This window comes from Trachypithecus francoisi, unplaced genomic scaffold (genome assembly GCF_009764315.1).
Source record: "Trachypithecus francoisi isolate TF-2019V2 unplaced genomic scaffold, Tfra_2.0 Lachesis_group21, whole genome shotgun sequence".
Taxonomy (NCBI): domain Eukaryota; kingdom Metazoa; phylum Chordata; class Mammalia; order Primates; family Cercopithecidae; genus Trachypithecus; species Trachypithecus francoisi.
The window spans coordinates 40295583-40308779 of record NW_022681467.1 but is presented as its reverse complement, the minus strand read 5'-3'; the positions used below and the strand labels follow the sequence as shown (position 1 = coordinate 40308779).

The following is a 13197-nucleotide window of genomic DNA, read 5'->3' as shown; positions in this document are numbered from 1 at the left end:
TGGCCAGGCGTGGTGGCTCATGCCTGTAATCACGCCTTGGGAGGCCGAGGAGGGTGGATCACCTGAGATCAGGAGTTCGAGACCAGCCTGGCCAACATGGTGAAACCCCGTCTCTACTAAAAATACAAAAATTAGCAGGGCGAGGTGCCACGCGCTGAGGCAGAGAACTGCTTAAAAGCCGGGAGGCAGAGGTTGCAGTGAGCCGAGATTTCGCCACTGCACTCCAGCCTGGGCGGCAGAGCAAGACTCCGTCTCAAAAAATAAAAAACAAACAAACAAAACAAAACAAAATAAATTAGCCAGGCATGGTGGTGGGCACCTATAATCCCAGCTACTGGGGAGGCTGAGAGTGGAAAATCGCTTGAAACGGTGGGAGGATGGGGGTGTGGGGGGATGGGGGGAGGGGGGCCGGAGGGGCGGAGGTTGCAGTGAGCCCAGATCGCACCACTTCACTGCAGCCTCAGCGAAAGAGCGAAACTCCTTCTCAATCAATCAATCAATCAAACAATCAATAAGCTGTACCCGGGTGTTCTTTCCCTCCGTCCTTACCTCCTCCCAGCTCCTTCCCATTCACCTGAGATAACCACTCTTCTCCAGTATCTATGCTCATTTTTCCCTTGCTTTAAATTTCTTTCCACCGGTGCATGTGTCTAAACATACACACTTTTGGTTTTGCTTTTACACATTCTAAAAGTTGCACCGTTGTATTCAGTTTTCTGCAACTTAGTTTTTTCACTCAACGTTGTTTCTGAGGCATTGCTTCTGTTGTTATCTGGCTGACGTTTATTCCGTTTCACTGCTGTCTAACGTTTCATGGTGTGAATATTCCAGTTTATTTGCCCACTCGCCCATGGAGGGGCATTTGGGGGTGTTTCCAATGCTCCTGTTATTCGGAATAGCGCGGTGTGAACATTCTGCACAGGTCTCTAGCTGTGCCTGGGCGGGTTTCTTAAAGGTGAATGCCCAGGAGGGGACTATCTGTGTTCTCCCTCCCTTCGAGCTCCAGCTTTCCTCATCTCCTTTCACTCCCAGCTCCCTGGAGTCTCTCACGTAGAATGTTCTCTTCACCCCTGGTGAATTCCTGCAGGCCCCCCTCGAAAGCTCCTTAACTATACAATTATGTTGTGTGTTTCTGCGACGAGCGTCCGTCTATCCGGTGGAAAGCACGCACCTCGAGGTTTGCGATGCTCCCGGGGTCCCCGCTTCGAGCTCGGGCCTGGCTCACAGCAGCGCCCAGACTGCAGGGGGACCCTTGAAAGTTGCTGGAGGAGCCGGGGGGAAGGCAGTGCCAGCGAGGCGGCTGGGGCTCGCGCCCACAGGTGGGTCCGGTCGGGCGCCGCGGGGCCGTAGTTTTCGGGTCGGCGGGCGAGGACGCTGGGTCCAGAATTCCAGGAAACGCGCGACCCGGGCCGGCGGACGGGGCGGGGGCTCCGGCGAGAGGGCGGGCCCGGGGAACGGCGCGGGGCGGGGTAGGAGGCGGGGCCCAGCCCTGTTAAGAGCGTGGCCGGCCGCGGCCACCGCGGGCCCCAGAGAAAGCCGAGTGGCCACTGAGCCGGCAGAGACCCACCGAGCGTCGGCGGAGGGAGCAGCGCCGGGGCGCACGCGGACACCATGACCCAGACGCCTGCCTTCGACAAGCCCAAAGTGAGAGCGCGCGGGGGCTCTGGGGCCGGGGGACCTGCGCCTGGGCGCCCCGAGGGGCTTAATGGGGCCCAGCCCGGGGCGTCCGAACCCCGGGAACGAACGGGGGCTCCTGCAGGCGCGTTCTTCCTTCGGCTTAGGCCATGGCTCGCTTGCGGGCTAATCAGGGACAATGGAAAAGAGAAGGTCCGGAACCCGGAGGCCTCCAGAGTCTGCTTCTGCCCCTGACTTGACCCCTCTGGGTCTCAGTTTCGCTGTCTGTCAAGTGGGCATCTTAGCACCGTTGAGCGCTGTGTGGGCCTGGGCAGGGGCTTGAGGTCTCTGAAACTCAGCTGTATGATCGGGCCCGATGTCTACGCCTGATAAGCACCTAGTGCTGTGCCCGGCGCCTACTGAGTGCTCAGTGAATGGAAGCAGATTTGTACGCCAGCATTATGGTGGTGAGCGCCAAGGAGCCCGGATTTGTGGATGCGTCCCGGGGAAGAACCGTGAGCCCTGCCAGAAAGGGGAGGGAGGGGAGCAGGGCACCCCCCTACCCCCGCGAGAAGAACAGGAGCTAGGTAGGCCCTGGGTTTGGGGCCCTAGCAGGGTTCACTCGAGGGCAAGCCATGGCCACTGGCCCCAGGGGAGAATCCTCTTGTCTCTCCGCTCACCAGCTGTGGCGTCTTGGGACTGGTGGGGTCAGGGAGGGTCCGGACCCCCTTGGCCTGTCTCAGAGTCGGAGAGGAGGGGCCCAGGAGTCTGCCAAGCAGGGTGAATCAGCCAGTAGGGTGTGAGAGTGGGGGGTTGGGGTAGGAGTCAGCTGCAATCAGCCTCAACTTACCCTTCTTAGAAACAGGTGTGAGTGGCCCTGCAGGTTGGCTCAGGCCTGTAATCCCAGAGCTTTGGGAGGCTGAGACGGGAGGATCACTTGAGTCCAGGAGTTTGAGACTAGCCTGGGCAACATAACTAGACCCTGTCTCTCCAAAAAATAAAAAAAAAAAATTAGGGGAGGTGGGTGTGGTGGTGCACTCCCGTAGTCCCAGCTACTCAGGAGGCTGAGGCAGGAGGATTGCTTGAGCCCAGGAGGTTAAGGCTGCAGTGAGCTGTGATGGTGCCACTGCACTCCAGCCTAGGAGACAGAGTGAGACCCTGTCTCAAAAAAAAAAAAAAAAAAAAAGAAATAGGTGTGCACTTTGGGAGGCCGAGACGGGCGGATCACGAGGTCAGGAGATCGAGACCATCCTGGCTAACACTGTGAAACCCCGTCTCTACTAAAAAAAATACAAAAAACTAGCCGGGCGAGGTGGCGGGCGCCTGTAGTCCCAGCTACTCGGGAGGCTGAGGCAGGAGAATGGTGGCGTGAACCCGGGAGGCGGAGCTTGCAGTGAGCTGAGATCCGGCCACTGCACTCCAGCCCGGGCAACAGAGTGAGACTCCGTCTCAACAAAAAAAAAAAAAAAAAGAAAGAAATAGGTGTGAGTGATGATGACAGATATCACAAACGTGCAGGTGAGAATCCAGTGAGTATGCATGTGTTAGTGTGAGGGAGACAGGCTGTGGATGGGAGAGCCCACCTACCTTCTGAGGAGGGGGGGGCCCAGCCCCCACTACTGATGCCCCCAGCCCAGGGAAAATGCTCAGCTACTCCCCATCAGAAGCTGGGAGCACTGAGGTGCTGTACAAGCCCTCCTACCCCCTGCCTCCTTCACATCTTATTGGAGCCAGGTGGCCCATGATTGGCACCTCTCCTTTTCAGTCTTTTTGTTAAATGCTCTGGGCTCCCTCTGCCCTTGGGCTGGGGACCCACTGTCCCCTGATGTGAATCCTATGGCAGTAGCAAAGCTCCTTGATTGGCCAGTCGCGGTGGCTCATGCCTGTAATCCCAGCACTTTGGGAGGCGAAGGCGGATGGATCACAAGGTCGGGAGATCTAGACCATCCTGGCTAACAAGGTGAAACCCTGTCTCTACTAAAAATACAAAAAATTAACCGGGCGTGGTGGCAGGCACCTGTAGTCTCAGCTTTGCGGAAGGCTGAGGCAGGAGAATGGCGTGAACCCGAGAGGTGGAGCTTGCAGTGAGCCCAGATCGTGCCACTGCACTCGAGCCAGGGCAACAGAGCAAGATTCCCTCTCAAAAAAAAAACACACAAAAAAAACTCCTCAATTGCGAATGTGTTGGGAGTTATGGAGACAAACAGCAGGGCCCACTTCTAGAGAACTTGTTGCAGACACCCATTGGATCCTTGCAGTTCTTCTGTAACAGCCCATCAAGGGAGGGGCTCATATTATTATCCCCATTTTTTTGGCCTTGCCCGGTCCTCCCATCTGATTCAAGCTGGCATATCATTTTCCCTGTTGGGACCTCAGTGTGCACATCGGGAGGATGGGACATCAGCTGCTTATGTGGGTGTCCTGTGTCCTGAGTCCCAAGGCCACAAGGTGATGCTTGAGAGTGAAGGTAGACTGTTACCTGCCATGTGTTTGAGGCGTGACAAATCTTCTATGATTGTGAGGAGGAACTTGCCTGAGCTGGCAGGAGAAGTGGGAAGAAGTGTGAATCCCAGAGGCACTATGACCAGAGCCAGCTCCCTGCCCTCTCGTGGGTGGGACAGATGATAGTTATAATTATTAGCATTACTAGCTGCAGCTTATGGAGTGTTGATGTTTCTGTGCCAGGCACCGTTCTAAACACATTATCTGCATTTTTCGTTTAATCCAGGCACGGAAAGGTTAACTAGGCCCAAGATCACACAGCTAGGAAATGTCCAGTCTGGGGTTTGAGTCCAAGGGAGGCTGGCTTCGTAATCCCATGCGCCTAACCATCTTTCCTAAACTACCTCTGCAGAAACCTTTGGGGATAGAGGTGCCAGTGCCCCAGGTGCAAACCTCCTGAGATAGGAGCCTTTGCTGTGTCCTTCAGCTTCTCATACCTGCCACCAGCTGAGGCCTGGGACCTGGTCAGCTAGAAGAAAGCAGAGCAGGGCAGTGCTTTTCAAACTTAACTCAAATGGCCTGACTTTTAATGTTCACACTGTGATTCTGTGTCGGTCGGGGTGGGGCCTGTGATGCTGCACCGCTGACCAGCTCCCAGGAAATGCCAACGTCACCGATCCAGGAACACACTTTGCGTAGCAAGGCCCTAGGCTTCTGTTGTGCAGGACCCCTATTGACTCCAATGGAGATAGCACCAGGTTCAAGAGGCTACCTTCTTTGGAAGAGGTAGCAAACAAGATATGGGGTTTTACTGGGGGCTTACATACAGGGAAGAGAGTCCAGTGGTGGCAGGCTGAGCAGAAGAACTGCAACCACTTGCAAAAGCATGCAGTTTATATAGCATTTTCATTTAACACCTTCCCCCAACCACCTGCACCTAGTAACCTTCATTTAACCCAAAACAAAGGGCCTTTGTCCCTATACCCCTCTATGGTCAGTGTCCCGTGGGAATGGGGTGGGGCTCAGATGTTCCTCATAGATAAGGAATGGATCTCCAGGTTGGCCACTCCTGGATTCCTTCACTCGGAACTCTAAACACACATTCAAGTGTGCCTACCACGCAGGGTCATTGTCAGGGAATGCCCAAGTCAAGTTTTCCCTGTCAGGTGTGTGAACACCTGCTGGGCACTGGAGGAAGTGGAAAGGGAGGTTGGAGGGGTGGCCCTTATCAGCCTGTGTTCACAGGTGGCACCAGGCACTCAGGCATTCTGCATCCTGGAGGCCAATGCCGATCACATGCCTGTTGTTATAATAATCATAACAATGGCTATCCTTGAAGTAGTCCTGGGTACCAGAAGCCTTCAGTGACTTCTTTTTTTTTGAGCCAGAGTCTCACTCTGTCGCCCGAGCTGGAGTGCAATGGCACGATTTTGGCTCACTGCCACCTCTGCCTCCTGGGTTCATGCGATCCTCATGCCTTAGCTTCCTGAGTAGCTGGGACTACAGGCTTGCGCCAGAATCTCACTCTGTTGCTCAGGCTGGAGTGCAGTGGTGTGATCTTGGCTCACTACAACCTCCGCCTCCTGAGTTCAAGCGATTCTCCTGCCTCAGCCTCTGGAATAGCTGGGATTACAGGTGTCAGCCACCACGCCTGGCTAATTTTTGTATTTTTAGTAGAGACAGGGTTTCACTATGTTGGTCAGGCTGGTCTCGAACTCCTCACCTCAGGTGATCCTCCTGCCTCAGCCTCCCAAAGTGCTGGGATTACAGGTGTGAGCCACCGCGCCCGGTCAGTAACTTTTATCTCATGGAATCCTCTGAATGACTTGACAAGGCATAGGTCTTCATCCCCATTTACAGATGAAGAAACTGAGGCTTAGAGAGTGGAGGGACTTGCCAGGGCTACATAAAATCGGAGAGCTTTGAAGCTGTAGACTGGCGAGTGAACTGGTACGGGCTGGGACAGCAGTTTCTTTTCTTGTTTTTAAGACAGAGTTTTGCTCTTGTTGCCCAGGCTGGAGTGCAGTGGCACAATCTCAGCTCACCACAACCTTCCCCTCCCGGGTTCAAGCGATTCTCCTTCCTCAGCCTCCCAAGTAGCTGGAATTACAGGCATACACCACCATGCCTAGCTAATTTTTTTTTATTTTTAGTAGAGACAGGGTTTCTCCTTGTTGGCCAGGCTGGTCTCGAACTCCCAACCTCAGGTGATCCACTCACCTCAGCCTCCCAAAGTGCTGGGATTACAGGTGTGAGCCACCGCACCCGGCCAAGGGACAGCAATTTCTAAACTGTCCCTTGTCTGATGCAGAGGGGAATTGGGGCTAAATCAGCAATGTCCCTTTTCTGTCTCATAGTTGAATGTCTACTCTGCACGAGGCGCTGTCCTGCTTTGCATACAGTATTCATTTAATGTTTTTGTCAACCCTCTGAGGCAAGTCCTGTACTATTATTAGCTTCACTTATCTAGGAGGAAACTGAGACTCAGAGAGGGGAGGGAAATTGCCAAAGTCACACAGCTGGCAAGCAGCAGAGCTAGACTTGAACCCAGATCTGCCTGCACTGAAGCAGAAGCTGTTCATTGCTTTGCTCATTTGCCACTCCCACTTTATGCAGAAAAAGGTGGGGCGGTGTGGGGGGAAGAGCTAGAATCAGGGTGGCAGTGTGGGCCAGTGCGTTAGCCCCGGGCTTCAGATGTACTGGGGCTGAATTCCTGCCTTGCTGCATAGCAGCTAGGGTACCTCAGGGAGACACCTCCTGAACCTCAGCTTCCCCCTCTATAAAATGGGATGACAAAACCATGCTCTTGGGGTTCCTGGGGAAACATGCTGACTGGTTTTTGCACAGTGCCTGGCTGGTACCAGCAGACCCTCGGGTGGGTTTCCTTTCTGGGGACTGGAGTGGGGGCTGCGGTAGACTCTGAGAGGCCTCCCCAGCTGCAGAGTCTCCCTCCTTTTTTCTTCCTGACACAAAACCCACCAGCTGCACTTCTTCTCTTCGGGCTTGCAGTGGTTTTCAGTTACCAGAGCCACCTGTGAAAACAAAAATGTCCCTAGGAAGAGCCTGCCTTACCCATTTTGACTAATGTGGCAGTTGGTGGGGGAAGGGAACAGAGGAGACTGAGTTTCATTGAAGCCTTTTGCTTCAGAGGAGGAAGGGAGGAGCAGAGAGGGGAAGTGGTCTGTGGTCACACAGGGAGGCAGGGGAGGCCAGACAGCTTCCCAATCCTGCATTCAACCTCAGGGTGGGCTTGGCCTGGGTGGCTGGGGGCCCTGTGATTCAGGAGAGACTTGTCCACCTGCTCAGGTGTCTTGAAGGGGTCCCTATGGTGCCCCCTGGGGTGGGGCAAGGTAGTAGGACCATGGTCTGGCTGTGGGTGGTGGAGAGGAGCAGGCTGTGGGGGCAGAGTGAGGTTGGAATCTGTATTTACCCAAGGTGTTGGGGGTAGGCTTGTCCTTAGCCCTTAGTGTTCTCAGGCCCCAGAGCAGTTGTTGAGGATAACCTCTGCACGCCTAGTGACCAGGGAGCTAGAACAGCAAGGAATTTGAACTTGGACACCAACTGGGGTTAGGCTGTCTGGGTCTGAGTCCTGATTTCCCACTTTCCAACTAGAGGAGCTTGAATGAGTCATTTAACTTCATGGTGCCTCAGTTTCCCCTCTCTAAAATGAGAATTATACCCATACCCACCTCTCAAACACCAAGTGCAGGCCTGGCTCCGAGCAGGTGCGGCAGCAATAGCTGCCATTGGTCAGCACCACCATGATTGGTAATGGTCCTGCTTAGACTTTTGAGACAGAGTCTCACTCTGTCGCCCAGGCTGGAGTGCAGTGGTGCGATCTTGGCTCACTACAACCTCTGCCCCCCGGGGTTCAAGTGATTCTTCTGCCTCAGTCTCCCAAGTAGTTGGGATTACAGGTGTGCGCCACCATGCCTGGCTAATTTTTGTGTTTTTAGTAGAGACAGGGTTTCACCATGTTGTCTGTAACAATGGCTGTCCTTGAAGTAGTCCTGGGTACCAGGTGCCTTCAGTTACTTTTTTTTTTTGAGCCGAAGTCTCACTCTGTCACCCAAGCTGCAGTGCAGTGGCACGATTTTGGCTCACTGCAACCTCTGCCTCCTGGGTTCATGCCATCCTCCTGCCTCAGCCTCCCTAGTAGCTGGGACTCGGGATCCACTTCCCCTCGCTGGTCCTCCCTTCCACCTCTGTGAAGAGGAGGTCTCGAACTCCTGGCCTCAAGTGATCCACCCACCTCAGCCTCCTAAAGTGCTGGTATTAACAAGAGTGAGCCACCGCGCCTGGCCCCTGTTTAGATGTTAGCATCAGTGATCCAGCACCTTGCTATGTGGCATGAAGGGAGCGTGCTGCTGTTAAGACCTCTGGGTTTAGAGTCAAATAGCTTTGTGGCTGTGGTGTGTATTAGACTTTCTAACTCAAGGTCCTCCCACTCTCTGAGCCTCAGTCTTGTTGCCTTTAAAACGAGTATAGGTGTGCTGAGTCCCTATGCTGTGGCTCCACAGGAATTTCCCCAGGTGGAAGGCACACCTTGCCTTCTGTGAAACCTCTGAGCAGCAGAGCTGTGAGGCCTCAAGTCAGCAGAAGACACTGCGGGGACTGCTCAGTCCCTTCCACTGTGTACCTCGGAGCTGGTGGAGCCTAGATGAGGCTGAGCACAGAGGGCTTCCTGGAGGAGGTGGAGCTGAAACAGTTTATCAGCCCAGGGCTGCTCTGTCTCCTGGCCTCATACTAAAAGTCCGTTGAGAGGCCACGGTGGCATAAGTCATTGACCCTGGCACTGCCCAGCTCATCACCAAAAGCAGGGCTAGAGAGGGAGGGGACGTTCGGCTGGCAGTGGGCACCAGTGGCTCATCTGGGTTCTGGCCATGGTGCTCAGGTTCTGTGAGCTGACCAGGCAGCCCTGGCTCCTTTGCCCCTGTGTGGGTTCTGCCAGCTCCCATGGGGGCAGGTCAGCCCCTTCCTTGTTGCAGGGAGAGCACCCAGCATTGCTGACATGGGACAGTGAGACGAGGACATACGGTGTGGTCATTGAACATAGAGAGCAGTTGGTGCTGTGCGAGGTGCTGTCGTAGGCACGGACGACACTGCATGATGACACAGACAAGGTCCCCCGTCTCAGCAAATGGCTCATGAGTGAGACAGACATGTTACATATATGAACCCAAAAAGTCAGATGAAAACAAAACAGGCCGGGCGCGGTGGCTCAAGCCTGTAATCCCAGCACTTTGGGAGGCCGAGACGGGCGGATCACGAGGTCAGGAGATCGAGACCATCCTGGCTAACACGGTGAAACCCCGTCTCTACTAAAAAATACAAAAACTAGCTGGGCGTGGTGGCCGGCGCCTGTCGTCCCAGCTACTCGGGGGGGCTGAGGCAGGAGAATGGCGTGAACCCGGGAGGCGGAGCTTGCAGTGAGCTGAGATCCGGCCACTGTACTCCAGCCTGGGTGACAGCGAGACTCCGTCTCAAAAAAAAAAAACCAAAAAAAAACCAAAACAGAGCAATGTGTTTGGGAGGCAAAGCCAACTGCTGGAGGGCGAGCAGGGCCGTCTACCTCCCAGGCAAACCCAGTCAGCTTAGTTCTGCCTGGTGAGCCTTGGGGACAGCTAATCTGACTGGGTTTGCCTTGGAGGTAGACGGCCCTACTCGCCCTCCAGCAGCTGGGAACATGGAAACATGAGTCAGATCTGGGAGTATCTGGCCCAGGAGTCCAAGACCTGGGTGCTCATGGTAGCTCTGCTGCCGACACACTGAGTGACCTTGAGTGAGTGAACCCACCGCCCTGGGCCTCTCTGGCAGGCATCTCTTGAGAGCAGAGACTTAGTGCATTTCCCCAGGGCCTCCACAGTGCCTGGCACATAGTGGAGCTTAATAAATATTTGTTGGTAACTGAGGATGCTTCCCGTTCACATCAGCACTGGGAGGATTTCCTGCTGTGGGGACTGTTGCTGGGCTGGCTGTGAGTGAGCCTTGCAGAGAGCAAAGGCAGTGGGAGGGGGCATGGGATTCCCCTCCGGAGAGGTCAGGAGTGCCAGGGAGGGGGTGTGGCCTGTGGGCAGGACTTGGGAATAGAGGCAGAGGGAGTTGAGTTCCGCCCTAGTTCCACCCCCATCAATTTGTGTAACCCTGGACAGGCCACTAAACTTCTCCGGGCTTAGCCTGGCAAGTCCACTTCCCCATCTGTAACAGGGGCCGACATGTACATTGCCTAGGGATTAAGATGAAATGAGATAAAGGGTCTGAAAACAGTAGGTAGTTGCTTTCTCATTATTATTATTTCTGCATTATTGATGTCTGAGGCTGGGCCCACAGAGGCAGTACAGTAGAGTGGTTGGGAGCTCAAGAATCAGACGAGGGTTCAAATTCTGACTCCATCACTGACTGTTTTGGGGGTACTTCTTTGAACCTCAGTTTCTTCATCAGTAAAATGGGCGTGAAGTCTCTACCTTGCTGGTTGTGAGGATGAAATAAGATAATGCATGTAGACGGTCTAACACATAGTAGATACTCAAAAGTTCGAGGCCACTGCTGACCCCTTTCCCTGAAAGGGGACACGAGAGCGGGGTCCCCACCCCACTGTCATTGTCATATGGAATAGGCTGACAGACTTCCCGTGGTGTGTTGCAGTTTTCTAGAAAATTCAGTGAGAGGCCTGCCTGAGCTTGAGCCACCTGTAGAGGTAGCTTCCTGCCTCTGCTCCACTCCTGAAATGTGTCTGGGCCTCTACTGAGGCAGCCCTGAGAAGGGATGAATGCTACTGGTCATAGTGGGCAGCTGGCTCTGCTTGCCCCTTCCCGGAGGCGCTCCTGCCTCCTGCTTGGCTCTCTGAACCCCTTGCTCCTGCACCCCAACACCATCTGGCTCCTGCTCACTGAGCACCCACTGTCTCTGATGCTGCCTTGAATACTTCCCGCATGTTATTCAAATCCCAATCAGATCTTCCCTCCCACAGTAGCTGGTCTTCTGTTCTGGCTTCCTGCCATCCTGTCCTCCACACAGCAGCCGGGAAAGGTTTTTTTAAAGGGGACTCTCCCATTTAACACACTTGGGTGGAAAACCCTTTGCTTCGGCCTCTGCAGTCTCCCTGCCCCCTCTCCACTTTGCCCTGGCCTCATTTCTCACCACTAACTTCACTCTGCACTCTCGCCAACTCCCCCCGCCTGCTTCCTGATTCAGACACTAAGCACACGCAGCTCCCCTGCCTGGAGCCATTCTCCCTCTCCTTCCTTCTTTCTTCTCCCTGGCGAACTCCTCCTTTAAGTGATCTTTTCCCAACACACTTTCTAAATTGCGCCCACCCCAGTGTGATTTTTCTTTATCTCATAGCACTTGGTTCTGCTTCTTACCACAGTTTGCAAGGCTGAGTTGAGAAAGGTGTGTTTGCTCATTCTCAGGCAGGAGAGGCTACCTTGTGCTGCTGCGGTAACAAACAGCCCCCAGGTCTGAGGGGCCTGCAGAGACCCAGGTTGACCTTATACTGTTTGTCCCTCCGGGGCCTCCAGTGAGGTTTTGGCTCCTTGCGATCACTCAGGGCCCCAGGCAGATGGGAAGATTCCACTCTGAACATTGCCAATTGTTGTGCCAGAGTAAAGCAGAGCTGGGAGGTGGGGCTCTTGGATTGACATTTGAATACTTTCTCCAGGCAGGGCAAGGCAGCTTACGCCTGTAATCCTAACACTTTTGGGAGGTCTAGGTGAGTGGATCACCTGAGGTCAGGAGTTCGAAACTAGCCTGGCCAACATGGTGAAACCCTGTCTCTACTAAAAGTACAAAAATTAGCCGGGCGTGGTAGTGGGCACCTGTAATCCCAGCTTCTTGGGAGGCTGAGGCACGAGAATCCCTTGAACCTGGGAGGCAGAGCCTGCGGTGAGCTGAGATCTTGCCACTGCACTCCAGCCTGGGCAACAGAGCCAGACTCCATCTCAAAAACAAAAAAAAAAACAAGTAAAGAAACAAATAAATACTTTAGCCAGAAGTAGCCATGCAGACCGCCCCACCCACAAGGGGGCGTGACTACTGCCCTCATTCACTGCCTGATCCTCCTGTTCTCGGGGCTCCAAGGCCAGGCCTGGTTTGACCTTCTGACTTCCTCCTACCTTCCCAGTAACCTCATGCAACTCCTCTCACTCAGCCTCAATCATCCCCATGAATGTTTAAACTTACCCAAGACATCCCTACCTTTAAAAAAGCCCGCCATTCTCTTGACCCACATGCACATCCTGCCCACTCCAAGGCTGCTTGTTCCTTTAGGGGCAAAACTGTGAAAGAGTAGTCTAAACCTTCTTCCTCTTCTTACCTCCACTTCTTTCTTACCTTATTCCAGTGTGGATTCTACCCTCACTCAGGCCTCTAGAATGGTTCCTCTAGGGCAGTGGTTCCCAACCTTGACTACATATTTTTTTTGAAAATCCTCTGCCTGGGCCTGCCACCAAGGATTTTGCTTTAATTGACCTCGGATGGGGCTGAGGCCTTGGGAACTGGGCAGAACTTCCCATGCTCCTAACTTGCAGCTGAGGTTGAGAACTACTCATCTGAAGCCCCCAGTGCCTGCGCTTTTAGCCTGAGGGACATGTTTCTGCCCTTTCATCCTGTGACCTCCAGCAGGGCCTGACTATGTGAGTTTCCTGTGGCTGCCGTAATAAGTTGCCACACCTGGGTGGCTTCAACCAACGGAAACGTGTGCCCTTGCAGTTCTGGGGGCCAGAAGTCCAATATCAAGATATCATCAGAGCCACCTGCCCTCTGAAGGCTCCCGGGGGAGTCCATTCCTTGCCTCTTCTGGTTGCTGGCGGCTCCAGGCATTCCTTGGCTTGTGGCTGCATCATTCCAGTCTCTGTCTCTGAGGTCACGTTGCTGCTTCCTCTTGTGTGTGTTTCTCTTAAAACTATTTGTTTCTCTCTTATAAGGATACATGTGATTGCATCTTGGTCCCAACCAGATAATCCAGGATAAACTCTTCCTGTCAAGACATTTAATAATCACACTTTGCCATATAAGATTTTTTTTTTTTTTTTTGAGATGGAATTTTGCACTTTCACCTAGGCTGAAGTGAAGTGATGCAATCTCTACTCACTGCAACCTCTGCCTCCGGGTTCAAGCAATTCTCCTGTCTCAGCCTCCCGA

The 13197-nt window shown here is 53.8% G+C and overlaps 1 protein-coding gene across 3 annotated transcripts in view; it reads left to right on the top strand.

Annotated features, from left to right (window-relative positions):
- Positions 1-1461: 1461 nt before the first annotated feature.
- ADA (adenosine deaminase) overlaps positions 1462-13197 on the top strand; it is a 32610-nt gene continuing 20874 nt past the window's right edge. For 2 of the 3 annotated variants that reach the window (XM_033186498.1, XM_033186500.1), the window contains exon 1: positions 1462-1644. In XM_033186498.1, coding sequence (XP_033042389.1) covers positions 1612-1644 — 33 coding nt within the window. In that variant the 5' untranslated portion in view covers positions 1462-1611. The remainder of the gene's footprint in view (positions 1645-13197) is intronic. The other variant, XM_033186499.1, reaches the window with a different exon arrangement.